The 18,776-nt window shown below is 39.9% G+C and overlaps 1 protein-coding gene across 3 annotated transcripts in view; it reads right to left on the bottom strand.

Annotated features, from left to right (window-relative positions):
• Positions 1–437: 437 nt before the first annotated feature.
• The window catches only part of LOC143843923 (solute carrier family 22 member 15-like), a 34,728-nt gene continuing 16,389 nt past the window's right edge, over positions 438–18,776 (bottom strand). For 2 of the 3 annotated variants that reach the window (XM_077350752.1, XM_077350754.1), the window contains exons 3-12: positions 18,594–18,726; positions 16,003–16,167; positions 12,817–12,946; positions 10,074–10,295; positions 9,209–9,349; positions 8,445–8,533; positions 6,294–6,402; positions 3,707–3,779; positions 2,939–3,097; positions 438–2,071 (exon numbers count right to left, since the gene is read on the bottom strand). In XM_077350752.1, the coding sequence (XP_077206867.1) occupies positions 2,045–2,071; positions 2,939–3,097; positions 3,707–3,779; positions 6,294–6,402; positions 8,445–8,533; positions 9,209–9,349; positions 10,074–10,295; positions 12,817–12,946; positions 16,003–16,167; positions 18,594–18,726 (1,248 nt within the window). In that variant the 3' untranslated portion in view covers positions 438–2,044. Of the gene's footprint in view, positions 2,072–2,933; positions 3,098–3,706; positions 3,780–6,293; positions 6,403–8,444; positions 8,534–9,208; positions 9,350–10,073; positions 10,296–12,816; positions 12,947–16,002; positions 16,168–18,593; positions 18,727–18,776 lie in introns of all 3 variants that reach the window. The other variant, XM_077350753.1, reaches the window with a different exon arrangement.

Below are 18,776 nucleotides of genomic sequence, written 5' to 3'. Positions count from 1 at the left end.
GGAACCAGTTGGGTGATCTTGGGCCAGTCACAGTTCCGGCTTTTCTTACAGAGCGGTCCTGTTAGAGCTCTCTCAGCCCCCACCTACCTCACAGGGTGTCTGTTGTGGGGAGAGGAAGGGACAGGTGTTTGTAAGCTGCTTTGAGACTCCTTCGGGTAGTGAAAAGCCGGATATAAAAAACTGTTCTTCTTCAAATGCAGCAAGATTCTTCGGGTCAGATTCATAGGATCTTTCCATTTATAAGACAACTCTGTTCCCTAATTCACCTCTGTCGTCCAGTTTCTGATGATGTGTGAAGGCACATGATTTGCAAAGGTGACATTTGTTGCTTCCTGAGAAAAACACACGAGCCGTAAGTTAACTTGGCAAACAACCAACATTTTAGCGTAGGAGGATCATTTCAAAGTTAAAAAGACAAACCACAAAACTCCTACCCATTTAAGTGGAACCTGTTGTTTATTAGCCATTTTCTACACCACGGGGAACAAAAGACAGGCAAAACAGCCTCTATTAAGATACATTACAGATCTGATATAAGAACCATTTCATGATATGGCAGTGTATTTTGAGATAACCACCTCTGCGTCTCACACTCGCTTCCACAACCAGAGCAGCTTTATGTTGCATTTTTATTACAAAAATATAGATTTATAAAGATTTCCATAATAATTTTTATCATTGTACAAGAATGTAAAACTCCACATAAAAACTGGTCTTCATCTTTCTTTTTTTCACCTGACATGAACAATAAAAGAAAGTGACTGAGTACCAGAGGACCCTTCGGAACAGGTAACTGTGCTCCAAAAGCTCAGAAAAAAATGGAATGCATGAGAGAGAGAGAGAAAAAAAAAAGAACCCATCTTGGCTCTCTGCCCAATTTATTATCAAGTGGAGAGCCAGGGTAATCAATTCATAATATATATTTAAGTGGCAATCAGGGAAAATAAACCCTTAGTTTCAGCTATGTGTATTGTTTTTAAAAACTGACCTTGAAATGGCAAAGTGTAACCGCAGAGCTGCATCGGCCAAGCCTTTGCCAGAGCTCAACGTGATCTGATAGGCTGGCAGCAGTCTGCCTAAATGCCACACATTGTGGGATGTCAGCCTACATAAAAGCCACTTGTCAAAATAAAAATAACTTTCAGGATTCTCCCTATAAATAAAGGTCCAAGTGTGTTTGTGTGTGGGGGGGGGGGGAGGATTCCACTAGCATGGCAACTTGGTGATGTCATGCGCTGCAAAACATGCTTCTCTCAGTAGCTTGTCCAGCCCAGTCTTTGCCATGATTCGCAACAAAATTGGTTTCATGTAGAAGCTATGACAATACTCGTGTCAAGTAAAACTCACAGCTGCTTCTTGAGCACTTACCTGATTCTTACAGCACACATATATACATATACATATATATGCAAACGGACAATATTGTTTGTTTCCACACTTCAGGTAAATCATATTGCAGCAAGAGACATGGTAGCAAAAGGCATCTTTGGTCATTATAAATAGTGGAACATTCATTACAAAGCATAAGTTGGAAAAATATTGGCATTACACGGAGTCTGTAAAATTCCAGAGCCAGAACAAGTCCAGTCTTCCATCCAGAAGGTAATTTAAGAAGCAGTGTGCTATCTTTCCAGCTAATGTCCTGAGACCACATAAATAAGCCTAAACACAGATGCATGAATAAACCTTCATATTTCATGCTTAGGAGTGTGTTTAGGGCTACAATAAACAAACTCAAGCCCATACGTTGGCATCTAATTCATCTAAGGTTCTTCAAAAAAAAAAATTACATTGTGCAGCTATTGCCTTTTTAATACCGGTGCGGTATTTTAAAGATTTAACCACTTAATTCTTCTTTACAAGTTTCCTTAACTTACTTGTCTTCACCATTAAGGTTTGCATTAAAATAAATAACTGGACATAGTATAAATCCCACAATACTTTGAACACTGCAGTGTGATCCTCTTGATGGTGCCACGCCTCAACAAAGGAAGCACCACTCCAGAAGAACCTTCAGCTTTGAACCGCAACTTTTTTGGAAACGTTAACTGTTTTCTTCTAACAGATTTACCTGTTAAAAAAGATGGAAATGTGAACAGTTAGAATGCTCAACACGGCGGGTTCTTTGATGACCAGTTTTCGTAAGCTTATGTAAAACCAGATATCACAAACAAGAACTATATTACAAGGTTCAGCTCCTCATTGCAATTGAACCCAACTATTTCAAGTAAATCCTATTCAGTTTTTGCTCCAACACCATCAGCTGTGTAAATGCAACAACAGTAACACTATTTGTTTTCTCACTTTTATAATCTATATATCAACAAATGATTCACAAAATGTCAACCACATTCAATTCTGTGGGAAAATGTTTCATATATATATATATGTATATATATATATATATATATATGTATATATGTGTATATATGTGTATATATGTATATGTGTGTGTGTGTGTATATATATATATGTATATATATGTATATGTGCATATGTATGTGTGTGTGTGTATACATAACAAAACAACATAAATGTGCAAACATACACAACTAAGGGTACATAGGCAATAAAAGTTTAAGGAGTGTATGCCAAAGCAAGAGAGTCTTTATTGAGAAAACTGAATCATATATTAAACAACCTGTTAGTAATATAACTAAGCAAAAGCAAGCAAGCTAGAAAGTCAGTATGACAAGGACTCTGCCAGGCACATCCCTGCTCAAACACTGAATGCCATCTGTTTTTATCAGCATACAAAAGTCTTTGTTCTTGGATTTAGAAGCAACAACCGCATTGCGGGTCACGTTGGAATTAAGAAGCAATTACAAACAAACAAGAAATCTTTCTTCCGTTCTGCTAGGAGCGTCAATAATTTAAATTTATATATGTATACAAAATAAAATATAAAAATTAGAGAGGGAAATCATTTTTACTCTGCCTTTTTGTTTTTAAGCATTTGGTAGGCAGGAGACTGCAGGTCTTCAATGGTCTCTGCAATAGGCCTGTTCAGAGTTTCCGGAAGCAGAAGAGTCAGGAAACCAGCTGACAACCCAAAGATGCCAAAGATCATAAACGGTACCGATGGGCCAAGAGATTTCTAGGAAAGAAATGAAAATTAATTCACCATCAATTGACAGGCAATACAAATAAATAATGTAGGAACACAGAACAACTTATTAGAAGAAGAGTTGGTTCTTATATGCCGCTTCTCTCTACCCGAAGGAGTCTCAAAGGGCCTTCTGTTCGCCTTCCCTTTCCTCCCCCCACAACAGATACCCTGTGAGGGAAGGGAGGCTGAGCGAGTCCTGATATTACTGAAGAAGAGTGGGTTCTTATATGCCGCTTTTCTCTACCGAAAGGAGTCTCAAAGTGGCTTCCAATCTCCTTCCTTTTCCTCTCCTACACAATCACCCCCACCCTCTGATTTGACTGCATGAATTGGGGTGAGAAAAATGAATAGTATCCGGCAAAGGCATGAATGGGTTAGAAAGCTTGAAGAACAGATGAACTGAAAGCTGGTATTACACAGTGGCTAAGACTTTTGGTCTGTGCCACAGGAAGTGCCCATTTCTGGCCTCTCTCCTGACCTGGCAAGTGGGCTGCAGGCAAGCCACTGTCTCTCAAAGCCACATGTCGGGTTTACAATACGGGGGATAACAATCTTGACGTACTCTAACCTCACAGCAAAAAGAAAACATGCACTTACTGTAGAGGGGACAAACGGAGCCAAAATGCCACCCAATCTGCAAGTCATTGAACAGACGCCTAGGCCAGCATTTCTGTTTAAAAGAAGACACAGTATCAAGCTCCACATCAAGAGGATGCCATGTATTGGGGTAGCTGCTTTTTCCTCTTAAACAAGAGTACCAATGGTACCCTGAAGGTCCTACTAATAGGGAGAGGGCGAGGAAGGAGAGGAGGTAGTTGCTGCTTCTACCAGCTGCTCTTTGCCACCACTCACTCATTTTACCCTCTGCCGTTACCCCAGAAGCCCCTGTAATGTTAACAAGACTCTTTCAGGAAATCCCTCCTATATTTATTAGAATGGCACCTAGCTTTGGGACTCTCTCAAGCCCTGGTGGTGAAGGCCAAGGAGATGCTCTCTACTGCTGCCTCTCAGAGGGGAAGAGTGCGGGATATGTGCTGCATTTGCTGAAGATGGATCACTGGAGGACATCCATTTAATCCAAACCTGAATTTGTCCTGTGTCCAGCAAAGTTCCATCAAAAGTGCACCTTTGCTTTTTCGTCTTTTCTAATGATAAGTTATCTGCTAGCAGAACTAAAGGACTGAAAAAGGAGCTAAGGAAGACTGTGACAGAGAGAACAAAGACGCTGCAGGAGGCAGGAGGGCAAAGATGCCAAGTTTCTCATATTGATTTGAACCAATCTGCAATATCTCATCTACAGGCAAGAAGGCATCCAGGACTGTTGTTAAAATAATGGCAAAGGAAACTGCAATAGCAGTTTAAAAAAAAGCCACTTTACTGACGAACAGCAGCACAAAGACCTGCTCTAGAACCAGCAGCCTTATCTTCATTGCTCAATCTGCACAATACTGTTATATCATGGGGGTTAAAACAAGATTGTCCAATCGGCATGTCCCGCCTTGTGGCCCCAGATTTATGGTCACTTTAGTCTAAACTGCAACTGGTGCAATGTCTGAATGAAGTCACATTGCAGGGGTGGCCAAACCGTGGCTCTCCAGATGTCCATAGACTACAATTCCCATGAGCCCCTGCCAGCAAGGGAACATAGTCCAGCAGCATGCTGGCAGGGACTCATGGGAATTGTAGTGCATGGACATCTGGAGAGCCACAATTTGGCCACTCCTGAAGTGCAAACTGGATGAAGAGAACCAAGTAATATTTAAATATTACCACTAGGTGGTAGCAAAACCTTATTTTCAAATTACTCCAGATTTTTTTATTCCCAACCTTCACTGAATAATAAAGCCTTTTAGAACTGTATTCCTAAAAAGTATTACAGCAAGCAATGTCATTTCAGTTGGTCATATAGATGGGAAAGTAATAGTACTGGGGGGATGCCCTCAGCACTCTCTGACTTGAAAAAGCAGCATATAATTTTAAAAGGTATTTTAAAAAAATGTGTGATGGATCTCTACATTTGTTTTTCCATTGAGAGAGAGAGGCTGTGTGCCTGAACATGTCAAAAAATCCCAAGAAATGCATTAATTATTCCAGAAAGTGAGTTGCAACCACCCCAAATTTAATTTGTACTGTGACTAAAATGGCTTCCAATACTGAAAGTGAGACAGAGACATTTCCTTGTGTATCATTCACTTGTACTGCCATTTTAAAGATTTATATCCCACCTTTCCCTCAAAGATCTCCGAGGAAGCTTACACATGAAATTAGAGGAGTACAACACTAAAATGCATACCAGACAAAAGAGGCATTGTAAAACAACAGTAGCATTAATAGGTAAAAGACATGGGGGGGGGGAAAATCTGTAGTTATATTTTTCTCATAGTAGAATAGTAGCTAAGATGAATGACTTTGGAGAGGGAGTTCCAGAAGCAGGACACCATGAAAGAGAAAGTCATCTACCTCCAGGTGAAGTGTGGAACAGGATCCCAGCTCTATGTCCATGGTAGCTTTATACAGAAGTAGGTGACTCTTGATACTTCTAGTTCAGGGTGGCCAAACTGTGGCTCTCCAGGTGGCCATCGACTACAGTTCCCATAAGCCCCTGTCAGCATGTCATGAACTAGAGGTGTCTGAAGAGTCACCTACTCCTGTGTAAAGCTATCATGGACATAGAGCTGGGACTCCTGCTCCAGTTCAAGGCCAGTTTAGAGTTTTATAGTCCCAGAACTACACTTTAAATTTGAGCCTGGAACGGTGGGGACATTTTAAAAAAGCCAATGAAGGTCTGGCAATACTGGCAAAATGCAAACAGCATGGAGGGCCTAAACCAGGGATAGTCAAACTGCGGCCCTTCAGATATCCATGGAGTACAATTCCCATAAGCCATGGGAAGCCATGGGTTCATGGGAATTGCAGTCCATGGACATCTGGAGGACCACAGTTTGACTACCCCTGGCCTAAACAATTTGCATAACAAGTCTCAAACCAACTGCAATTTCTGAATCCTTTTTAAAGGCAGTCCAAACATAAGACATTGCAAGAATCTATGATGGACATTACCAAGGCATGGCTAACTGCCATGACCCTGTTCCACTAAACAATAGTAGTATAGTTAGGTGCTGCTTTATCTAGCTTGTAGGTAAACAATAATCCAGAGAGTTATGTAATAGTTGTTTTCATTTACCTTACTACTGTTGGATAGAGTTCTGAAGTATAAATATATATGATGTTGAAGGCAGCACTGACAGTAAATTTCCCATATAAGGCTAAGAGACTGGGACTGAAGAAAATATCTAGAAGAGAACACAAAAGTTAGAAAGAAAGAAAAATAGCATCCCTTGCCAAAATGTAAGCGTGACTCATCTCCTCTGTGAGCAAAGTCCTCCTAAGCCAGAGTTTGAGAACCATTTGTTGCTAAAGTAAATTTGTTTTAAAGATTTACACTAATTATTAAAGTATCGATTGTTCAAGCAGTTGATGATAAAACTTTTGTGATTCTTCCCCTGCCAGAAATATTTTTTAAAAACTCACAGTCTACAGAGCTCAAAAGGCCACAGAGCATTTCATGGGCATAACTACATTGGAGGAAGAAATGTAGGCTCTGTTCTGTTTCTGTTCCATGAACCTTTTATTTGACCAAATTACATTTGCTTTAAAAAAAATAAAATAATCCTTAGATGCGCCCTTTGAAATGTATTCTTGCCTAATATAGCCTACTAAAGAGAAATCTGGTACTCATCCAGACTTGCCTTACATGCATTTTCATAAATGGGGCTATTTAGTTATAAATATCCATAGTGCAGTACAGCTGTTTGCCTCCCCATAAGGAATGACAATTATTAATATAGCACTATATAATGCGACCTTCAAGTGGTACAGTGAACTTCTCCTAATGGTAAACTGCTCCATGCACTTATAAGTGGTGCACCGTGTGGTGGTCAGTCATGTGTAGCCACCCTCAATTTCAGTTAGTTGTTTCCACACAAGAGCCATTTGGAACAATTTTCAAGCAACAAAACAATGAGGACCTCAGAAAGCACAACATTCCCCCCTTTCTCAACTCTGGCATTCATTTTAACTGTCTCTATAAAGAACTTCAAAAAAGATGGGGCTGTCAATGAATTACGCAGCAACAGATTTCAAAGAATTCCAGTGAGATGTAACTTCTAGTGAGAGCACAACTACCTGTCGAGGCATCCAGGGTTACACCTGCACTCTTCAGATGATGGAGTATGGCTCTGAATCTGGCTGACTTACCACTGATACTCCCTGCCTTCATTCCCTATCTTGGAGGGTGTGTGTGTGAATGTGTGGCCATATCCTCAGCTGAGCTGGAAGCAGAAGCAGGGCTACCTGGAGTGCTGTAACCAGCATTTCTACCAGCTGGCAGAGGGGTACCTCTGCCCCCAGCCAGCAGTGTGCAAGGATGGGCAAGGAAGATGTCCATGATTTACAAGCCTCTCATAACACAGACACACACTTCTCTTACATGCAGGGCCCAAATGAGGGCTAGAGTCTGTGTTTCTCCCTTCCAGGCAGAGAGGAAGATGAGGCAAGGGTGAGGCAAGCCCAGGGCCTGGAGGGCGCATCAGTCCAGCATTCCAACAGAACTCATACCACTCATAATAGCAAGAAAATACCAAATATTTTTAGAAAAAATGCCAACAAATGCTCCATCCTACCAGGGATTTACTGTTGAATTACTAATAGCAGTGCTAATCTTTTTTCTTCATTAAACAAAAGCTGTGAATGAGGACACAGTATTGATCTGACTTGCTCTTACACAAAGGAAATTCCACTGAAATCAAGGAAATGGATTTCCGAGTGAAAGCTATACTTTGCAAATACACACTAGCTGACTTCAGTCATCTGTGAAACTAGAGTTTAACTAACTATAGCAGTGAACTCAGCATTTCTCATGGTGTCTCTCTCATGAAGTGTGCACACACATACACACAAGTTTATACCTAGAATATATATGTCTTAAAGGTGCCACTGGACTGAAACTTTGTTGTATTGCTTCACACCAATATGCTCACCCACCAGAATCTCTCTGAGACCTGTCTGTGAAAGGAATCCTGGTTCCACAATAACAACATTAAATTTAAACCATGGATCAGACATCATGCGAACCAGAGATTTCACATGATATCTGAACAGGAGCCAATGTGTACAGTTCCAAATACAAGGTTTTAGTTTATTCTCGACAATCTTGCTATGGTGTTCCTTGTTGCCACTAAAATATAACATGTATTTGGTATTTTGTGTGCTGGTAGGAACACTATGTACATTGGCACAAATTACATTTATTTTAAGGGGGAGAGCACATACTCACCACCAGAATTCTCTGGTAAGAACATGGTAAACATACAAGCAAAGCCTGCAAATATCAAAAAAGCAGTTGTACTTTTACGTCTTCCTGACCTACAAAAGAACAATAAGACAGGTTCAGTCTGGACTGAAACTCCTCAAGGATTCATATATTTTTTTAAAATATTGGAAATATTATTATGGTTGTCAATGAGGAAAATTAATCAAAAGAAGCAAATAGGCAAGTCCTGTAGCCCCAGTTTTCTCCACGTCTCAAAAACTGAGCAAGTCAGTGCTAAACAGAACATTAATCTTTGGTGAGGTCACCAACACATGAAGCAAATATGCCTTCAGTGGACCAAGAGGACAGTTCATTTACTGCCCAAGCCCAGCTGGTCTTAGTTGTGGTGATAAGGTCACCACAAGGCACACCAAGGCAATTTGGGGACCTCTCATGTCCATGACAATCACATTCACACTGCACCAACAGAAAACAAACTGTAAGTTGGTGAATTGCTGATTGTTAAATTAGATTGTTTCATTACAAGTCTTTTCACTATTAAATATGTTTATATTTGAATCAAGATGTTTACAGTACTTTATTGCTTTATGAGATTTACAATGTAAACTGCCCTGAACCAAAAGGGAGGGAAGTATATAAATATAATTAAAATAAATTCTTAAGTACCTTTACCTTAATAAAACAGAAGTTCATGCAAAACATCTCAACGCAATGTTAGCTCTAGCAATATATTATACCCGCAGCAGCTGGTTACTTATGAGTCTTACCAAGGTTTCTCAATGAAGAACATACAGAGTGGAAATGCTGGAACTTCTACAAGGCCATACAGAGCCACATTTAGATACAGATTCCCTCCTAATTCACCAGCATTCAGTGTTAAGCCATAATATACAAGGCTGCACACATACCTAAAAGGTATGAATGAAAGATCGATCAGCAGATGATGATTGGTATAAGCTTTATTTAAGCAGCATTAACTTTTATATAGCTGAGTACTACATAAATAATATACAACAGAAGAACATAAGATTATGCAAAATGGGCCAAAAAGAACTTTAGCAGAAACCTTGCTAGTGAGAAGACTTGAAAGGGGTGGGGGTGGGGGGTGGGGGTAAGAATCTTGCAAACACACCTCCCTTTCTTCATGGGGCAATTTCTGAAACAAGAGGTGTACATCCTCAACAATTGTGCCATAAAGAATAAACTGGGATATCCAATATGGATTTTGGTTTAACTGTCTAAACCCCAAGCTTTACCAGCTTTCATTTCGATTAGATACAGCAAATTTAGAATCAAATAGGTTTTGTGGCAGAGCACGTGTACTGTACTTCTCACATATTTCATGTTTAACTATCATGCCACAAAACCTGTCGCAGGTGCTGTCATAGCCTTAAGGGCAACCTGAGTTCACAGCTCCATAAACTGAGAGCGAGGGCTGGGGGGGGGGATGAAAATTGAGACAACGATCCCTCATGATTCAGAAATGAAAAACTCTTTCTAAAGTATTTATTTGTTGGATGTACCAGTACCTTAAAAACATTCCAACACAGCTTCGGAATAAAATTTCTACTCATTAAGATTTCCCTTTCCCTTGTGAAATTAATTCATGTGCTCTCTGATTCTCTTAATTACCAGATGTACATCAAGATGATAGTGCGCCACCGAAGCACTGGGTGCTGAACCAGATTTAGGACATCAGATGCTGAGTCATCCTTTTTCACTGCTCCCACGCACTGTTTCAGCTTCACAGCCACTCTTTCTTTTCCATTACCAAGGGCTATGTATTGCAGAACCTTCTCTGCTTCTGCAGTTCTGCCCTGAGAGTACAGCCATCTTGGTGATTCTGGAAGCATGCTGAATGAGAAACATGACAACAAAAGAGGTTGCACTTTCTCACTGAAATGCTTTCCCGCCTTACAAACTAAGACAAATACCGGATTAATCATAGGATTGGATTCAGACCCAATTTTCCATCAGGAGAATGGAACTTTCTTACTTTCCCCTTCTAACTGCTGCCGACTGATCTCTATGAGATGCTGCTCCTGGGAAACAGGTAACTACGAAGTACTATGTGAAGGGGGGGGTCTGTAGCTGGCCCCAAAGGGAGACAGTGGAAACTTGCAAATGTATCTGGATCTAACACTATGCTATTAAAACTCTTTTCAAAGTTTGATAATATGTGTAGAGCTTTGCATTTTTAAATGTTATTAAGATATTAAAACATCCTACAAACCACTGAGACAATAATATGCTAGCAGTCTACCATGAACTCTGATCCGGATCACCCACTCTAGCTCTGTCTCGTTAGATCTCAGAAGCTAAGCAGTCAGTCCTGGTTAGCATTTGGCTGGGTGACCATTAAGGAAATCCAAGGTCACAATGCAAAGGCAGGCACTGGAAAACTGCTCCTGAACATTTCTTGCTTTGAAACCCCTATGGAGTCACCATAGGTTGGCTGTGACCTGATGCCACTTTACACACACACACACCAACATTCTTTATAAAATCCTGGCAGTATGTATCACCATCCTCAGTCACAATACAGAAGAACAAATGATACAGCCAGGAAGGCTTCCAGCTTCCTAAATCAACAAAGAATACTCATTCTTTTGCACCCATTCCTTACATTATGTTTCACAGTTCTAATTTCTTCTATTTATTCTCAAGAAAGCAAAAAAATACAAACATTTTCTGTCACCTTATTCTAATTAGCTTTACTGTTAGCACGCTTGCCTTCCATGCATTCAGAGATGGATCCTGTCCAAGCTCATTTTTACTTCTTTTTGAATTCCTCCCCCCCCCCGCACACTGTCAGTGTAGCAGAATGCAGAAAGCTAACTAGAGCACATCAGACTTCCAAATGGCAAATGAGATACCCCCATCACGCAATTCATTTTAAATTACTATTAGCTGATGTGAAAGACAGACTAAACAATCTGTTTCATTCAATGTGACAAGAGAGAGACAAACCTACTGGAACTGACACGTCATAATTGCTTGTTACATTAAAGCCATAACCAATTTAACAATTACAGTACTATTATTTTGTGTAATGTAATGCCACAGTTACAAGGCGATGTGCAAGAGGGAGAACATCTTTTACTCGCTTTGTTGTTAATTAATTTTCCCCTGGAGATTTCTTCTCTGAAATCCATTTATCTGTCATTATGCCACCAGTACAGAAACTCTTAGAAATGGTGTTAGAAACATGCAGCTTGCAGTTGTATAAAAGAATCTTATCTTCCATATTATAAACGTGCTCCTGCTTAAGTGTCAATATTTTGTTTTAATCATTGTGTGTGTAAGACTCTTTTAATATTTTTTTCTACCAAAATTGGGTGGAAAAGGAATTTTATAAACATTTTTTAAAATTAATTAAATAAATATTAGACTCTTATGTCCAGCTACAGACATAGCATTGAAGAGAGACTGGGCACAGGCCACCACACACCCATCTCTACCCCTTTCTTTTCATCATTGATCACAGCTTCCTCCCCACCGCTGTGCCCTCCAACATAATGTCTTTGGGCCCTGTAGGCCTCTGTAACCAGAAGGGGGAATTGGTAAAAATCTTCCTCCCTTTTGCACAGATACAAGTATTTTCCTGACAAGTGGAAAGCATCTAACCTGACATGTACTTTTACATTAACACCGAGGCCAACATTAATCACAGCTAATACAATCTGAAGAAGAGTTGATTCTTATATGCCGTTTTTCTCTACCCAAAGGAGTCTCAAAGTGGCTTACATTCGCCTTCCTTTTCCTCTCCCCACCACAGACACCCTGTGAAGTGGGTGAGGCTGACAGGGCCATGATATTATTGCTCCGTCAGAACAGCTTTCTCAGTGCTGTGGAGAGCCCAAGGTCACCCAGCTGGCTGCATGTGGGGGAGCACGGAATCAAACCCAGCCGCCAGATTAGAAGTCCACAATCCTAAACAATAAGCCAAGCAGGTTTGAATTTGCTATTAGCCAGGCTGGCCTTTCCAGTTCTGATGCCATCATCCACAACTATTCTGCAGCTTGGCAGAATCACAGGCAGTAGCCCTTTCCATCAGCCTGCCTGGCCCAACAACTATCCATCAGCAATCTGATAACCTGCAGAAGGGTGTGTGAGATACAGCAAGGGCCCTTTCAATGGAGTGGGCAGGTTTCACTCATCTGTAACTTACTTTCAGGGTTTACAGCCTTGGATTTTTTGTGTGAAAAGAGAAAATGGGGATATTAAATAAATAAAAGTTATCTTCCCGGATACAGTACATCAATGAAGCCTTAATATATCAGGCAAAATATCTGCTAAGCTTTTATTCTTGCCTCCAATGATAGATCCAATTTTTTTTGAAGTTAGTTCATATTTTCATAAAAGAGTTACTTACAAAGAGAGAAGGAAAAAGAAAAGTCCTGGAGAATTTGATACGAAGGCCAGGAAGCGCCACTCCCGTATGCAGTAACCCAATAAGGCATAAACTGCTATGCCAACTGCGAATATCACATTTGTTAATGAGCCTGAAAAGCAGAACAAAGAAATAAGCTACTACATTAAATATTGGTGTCATTTCTCAAGAATTTCACATTCTCCCAATGTTTTAGGACCACAATTCTTAAAAAACCTTACTCATGAAGAATCTAAATTACTTCAGTAAAACACTTCATGTACGTTCTGGGCTATAAACCTCCTGAAATTTAAAAGAAATGAAACATTTCTATGCTGTTCTGTGAAAAAAATAGGAAACTATAATGAAACACTGTTCCTAGTATCTTAACCCTTCCTCTTCATTCCTCAATCTTAGGAAAGATTACATAGCTCAAAAGTGTGATCTGAGAAATGCATTAGATTCCAGCACCTTTAAGACCAACCAAGTTTTACTCAAGATATGATATTTCATGTCCACAAACACTTCTTCAAATACAATGTATTAGATTCCAATTTTTTTAAAGCTTAGGTAGATGAAGTAAAATGTGGAGTACATGCATGAGACACAAACTAAACCAAGAAGGGCAAAGAAATGTTCCAGATGGTGTATCTGTATATTCTGAGAAATAATTGGGATGGAGACAAAAGCTTACAGAACTAAAGCAGAAAGCCCCTTTCTAAAAAGATAAAAACTTACTAGCACTTCAGTCCGAATCACATTTAACTGAACAACTAAAACCCACTGAATCAAACATAGTCTATGCCAGTACTCCTAGGAACCTAACCTTATAAAGATGTGGATTGAACAGAAATTTCTGAAAAAACATTCTCGGTCAAGGCAATTACAGAAAAATCCACACTTAAAGGACAAAATACTTGCTACCTCCTGCATGTAGTACAATTAATAATATACACCACAAGGGGAGGTCACAAAACTGCAGCTGAAAAATAACTGCTGCTTATGGACCCTTTGACACAGTTGCCATGTCTACCAATACATCATCAATGCTATTGTGCAGTGGCTCCCTCTCACTGCCAAGCCCTAATCAACCATCTCAGCCTGCTTGATGGTTGAGAGATACTAAACAACACAGCACCTGAAATGGCAGGCAGCAGGGAGTGGAGCACCTCTTCAGCCTCTCAAGGGCCGGTTCCACTGGGGGGGGGGGGAGATGATTGGCGAGCCAAGCGAGACCAACAAGAAAGAGAAGAAACCAAATAGGGAAAATAGACAGGAAACAGCAACAGACAAAATGGGAAGGAAGCAACTAGAGAGAAGAAGAAAAATCAACAAGAGAAAGAGAAGGCATGACTCACAGAGTTTCTACAAGGTAATAAGAACATGCATGAGGAAGGGGAGGAGTAGGGGGCTAGTATATAACTGGAAAATTAAAGGGATCATCAAAAAAAGGCATAATATCATATTTTGTAGACAGTATATCAACAATGGTATAATTGCGGGCGGTACACCAACATTAAGAATACAAATGATCAACCCATCCTGAGAATGAATGCTGGCATTCCCATATGTCTTACATCTGCCATAGCTTGATGGCACAGCTAAGTGTATGAACCAATCTTGGGCTATTGAAGTTTTATATGTGGTGCCTGACCTGTGAGAACTCATTCACATGTACAAACTACCACCTCACACTACAGGAATGGAATAACATGCATCACTGATAGATGGTTGGTCTTTCTGGTGTTCATTTGGGGGACAAAAGTTTTAATCACATACCTTTGTGCAGGCCATTGTTTGAAAAAACACTATATAATACCCAGCTGTCAGTTAAAAAAAAAAACCCTACCTAATAATGACCTCTAGGAACCAGCAACAAAATATTGCTGTCATTCCCTCCTGCCTTTAAGAAGTATGATTTTGTTCAGCTTCAATAATAAAAAAAGGAATTAGAATGTTGAAGCACTATGTAACACTCTTAATCAGGCATGGGGTGTGTGTCTATGAATCATGGGGGATTGTAATGGGTGGCCGTAAAAATAGAAAGGATGTCTGTTCTCTTTCCCACCATCAAGAAACCTCCCACATGTCCACAATACAGTGATACAGCACTCAAACTGAGGCTAGCTCCCTCAAACTTAGTTGAACAGGGGTTTGCCAGGCATTTCATCACACATACCCAAGTGCAGATTATTTTAAAAGCTACCAGGCAGCCAGCTAGCCTGGATACAAGCCATGTATCATGGAAGTGGAGGAATTTTCTTGGAGTTGGGGCTATTTCCTCTCCCCCCCCCCCCTCCTTGAAACCTGCCCTTACCCAAGTCAGGTGATAAGACTACTCCACCTTTCTATCTGGTCTGGAGAAGGGAGGGGAACCTTTTTGTCTTGGAATGTATAAACAATGCAGCTCAATAACGACATTTCCTCATTCCCTCCACAGATGATGAAAAAAGGTAGAGTTGTTCCTCTTTCAGTTTCATAGAGGTTTGGAAATCAAGCAAGTATGCTTTTCAGATTTCTGTGAGGACATGGAGACTTTTGGAGGACTTGGAAAATGAGTGGGCAATATTCACACTTAGGTTGTATAAGAACAGCCAGGGAATCATGTATTTCTTAGGGGGGGAGTTGGCCCTCTATTTGGGGTGTGGGAAAAAAAAGAAGAACTGTGAATGTATGTGAGTTTCCCTAGATACGTGGAAATCTTCCTCTGGTTTAAAGGAGTACTGTTGAGTCAAATAACCTCATTCACTGATGGAGGGAGAAAGTGGGGCAGAGACTGCGAAAGATGGTTTCCTTCAAACTTAGAAAAGAATTAAATGTATGTATGGAATACAAGGGATTTAAAAAAGTCTAACATTCTGTTGCAGAAAAAATAAAGCTTGGGATCCTGCCATTCTAAAGGTTTTGAGCAATGAAACTAGGAATGAGTTTAAGAAATGAAAAATGTACTATAAACACCCATTAAAAGCAACTGCCTGCAAAGTATTTGTAAACTCAAACACAGTTCCTAAGGTCTTACTGCTTTTATTAGATTAGCACAATGGGCTAATGAGGTACTACTTTGGCAAATTTCCCTCCTGAAATCAACAGACTCTGAGCTAAGAATATCCAAGTTTTAACACCCACTAAACATAAATCCCATTTGGAAAATTTTGAAAAAAAAAATTTAGAGGTTGAACCAAGTCTTACCTGTCAATGCCCAGAATGATTTCCCTACATATTCTTGTGTCAAAACAAATGACACTAAAGACATGCCACCATTTGTAATCCCAACAAAAAAGCGTGACATTGCAAAAATTTCATAGCTTGGTGCAAATGCTGAGATATACCCAAAAATAACATCGAAGAAGAGACCTGCACAGAACACATACAATGGGTAAGAACTAATATATCAGTCCTCAATAATGAACAATTTGCAGGGAGGAAAAACACACTACCTTCTTATCATACCATGGGTGAAACCATATCTCCGCTGAAGCATGTGACCATATGGCGTTTTTAGTGTCTTAAAACATAACCAAGCAAAACAGTCTTCAGAAACACCTAAAATCATTCAAGTAAAAACCTAGAAGTAAAGACTACAACAAAATGCTGCTGGTGTTAATTTAGCCTAAAACACATGACATAAAGTGAATAGTAAAAATGTTGGCCTCTATGAAGTAGGATTAATTTATATATATGTTCGGTCTACCCGTAATAAAGATTAACTCTCTGAAAATGAGATATATAATATGCATAATAAGATACATATTACAACTTATTCCAGAGGTGGTTCTATTAGAATCTGTAAGGATGCACTGTTGTCCTTACTGTTTTTGCAATATAATCTAATACATTACAAAATCAGCAAGGACAGCAAAGTGTATCTGTAACCTGAGAACCTTACTAAATACAAACATGGTACTCCATCCCAGATGATATACTAAGAGTGCAAATGGATGGCACCAATTTGAGAGACTGGTTCTTTAAAAGTGATGCTATATTGGGTAGACAAACAATAATAAAATCTAAGTCCATCTCAGATCTGATTATTTAGTAACTATTTCCATACAAAAACTTAGAATGGCTTTTACCCATTTACGTTTTCAAGCTATGCGATCAGCCCTACTCTCTGGCTGTTTTTATGGTGTGCCTTTTGCCCTTCACCTATGTATTTGTGGAGAACCTGCTGTTGAAAACCTTTATTATTATGTTTAAGATTGTCCACTATACTTGGCGCCAAGAACCAAAAATATTTAAAGATTTTTATTGGGCCAGAACTTTCCAGTACACTTAGACAAAATGGTCTTATTATTGGATACCAATCCCCTAATCAGTTATAATGTATTGTTACCCAAATTGCTGAACACGTGTCCTAAAAACACGTATCTTTGAGCTTGTGAGGAATATTAGCTCAAATGCTGCGAGAGGGAGGTAACTTAGAGTTATCGGATCGTTACCTATGTCCACGAGGGTTTATTACACCCGTGGGAACTCAAGGCAAACACAGATATAAAGGTAAAATATTAATATAAGATTTTATTGAAAGGAAAATAACAAAAGTACACACAAATAGCTAACACACATACAAGCAGTCATATAGAGAAGGGGGAGGAAGAGTGGAAGGCTTGATAGTTACCTGTCCGAGGAGTGGTGGGTCAGAGGAAGAAGCACGAACCAGCGTGGGAGGTCCCGGGTTGGAAGACACTCAAAGTGACGGTCTCGGGCCACTATTTTTATGGGGTCCCAAAGGGGAGGGGACCCAAGACTGGGGCGTGGGCGGTGTGTGTGTGGACATGAGGGGTGCACGTGGATGTACGTGCAGTATGCAGGTGATGGGGTCTTCTAAGGGTCACTGCATATTCTTGTCAGACCGGAGATGTGTGTGTTAATGGCTCTAGACAAAGAGTTAATGGGCTTAAGCCGGATGGCTACTGTGTATCTATAAGGGTTTGAGGAAGAGATTCCCCTGGCAGATAGGCTTAAGGTAAGAGACAAAGAGATATGCCCAGGGTCCCTGGGGCATCCTGGCTGGAACCAAATCACTTTATCAGTAGTACAATGGGGTGTGGGGGGGTCGAGAGTAGGGCATGGAGGCACCTGGATTTCCAAACCAGTAGCTGAGAACAAGCCTGGGCTTGTCCTGTTTCCTAAGATGGAGTCTGCTCTGACATTGCCCTGCCAGAGTGACTTGGTCTGTCCTGTGTCTAGCTTGCTCCCAAGTCTAGACGGTAGCGCTGCGCTATTGGTTAAGGAGTACAGTGTGCCAAGGCATAATGCAGGGATCCTGCCATGCGTAACAGTATCATTATTTGCATTAGCAGCAAGGAAAATTCAAGCTAAATTTACGCCACCAGAGTTACAGAGCTGAATTATTATTGCATTTTGTTACATATTGACTATTGTCTATATTTTAAATGTTTTATTGTTTTATATCTGATATCAACCACTATGATATTGCTGGCATTGTAGTGGCCTTTGGCTGGAAACACTAAAGTCTATAATACTAATACTAAATCCTTAAGTGATGATCTTTGATTTTAGCCAGGGATATTTTTACTATTATTGTAAACCCTTTTCTTTTGCAACTAAATGGCTTTTGTGGAGTTGCTCTGGAATGCCACAGTTTATGTCCATAAAATTTATAGAACAGGCAGGAAGCAAGACTGGTCAACTAGTTTAAAAGCTAGCATGCCTATAATAGAAATTTTTTTTGTAAAACAAAGACTATTCGAACTAACTGACAAAGGGCATATGTGCAAATAAATGAATCCATGCATAAAACTTCCGCAAAATCTTACCTGACATATAAACAGGCTTCCTGCCCAGTTTATCTGACAATGGGCCAAACATTATATTTCCAATAAGTAACCCAGCAAAATATAGGGATGATGCCAGGCTCACCTTATAGGCTTCATGTTTGATTAAATACCACTGTTGAAAACAAAAAAGGGAAGAGTTTCAATACAAGAACAGTTTCAATA

This window comes from Paroedura picta, chromosome 8 (genome assembly GCF_049243985.1).
Source record: "Paroedura picta isolate Pp20150507F chromosome 8, Ppicta_v3.0, whole genome shotgun sequence".
In the NCBI taxonomy this organism is placed as follows: Eukaryota; Metazoa; Chordata; class Lepidosauria; order Squamata; family Gekkonidae; genus Paroedura; species Paroedura picta.
Note: the sequence above shows the minus strand (reverse complement) of the source record. Positions and strands in the feature narration are given on the sequence as shown.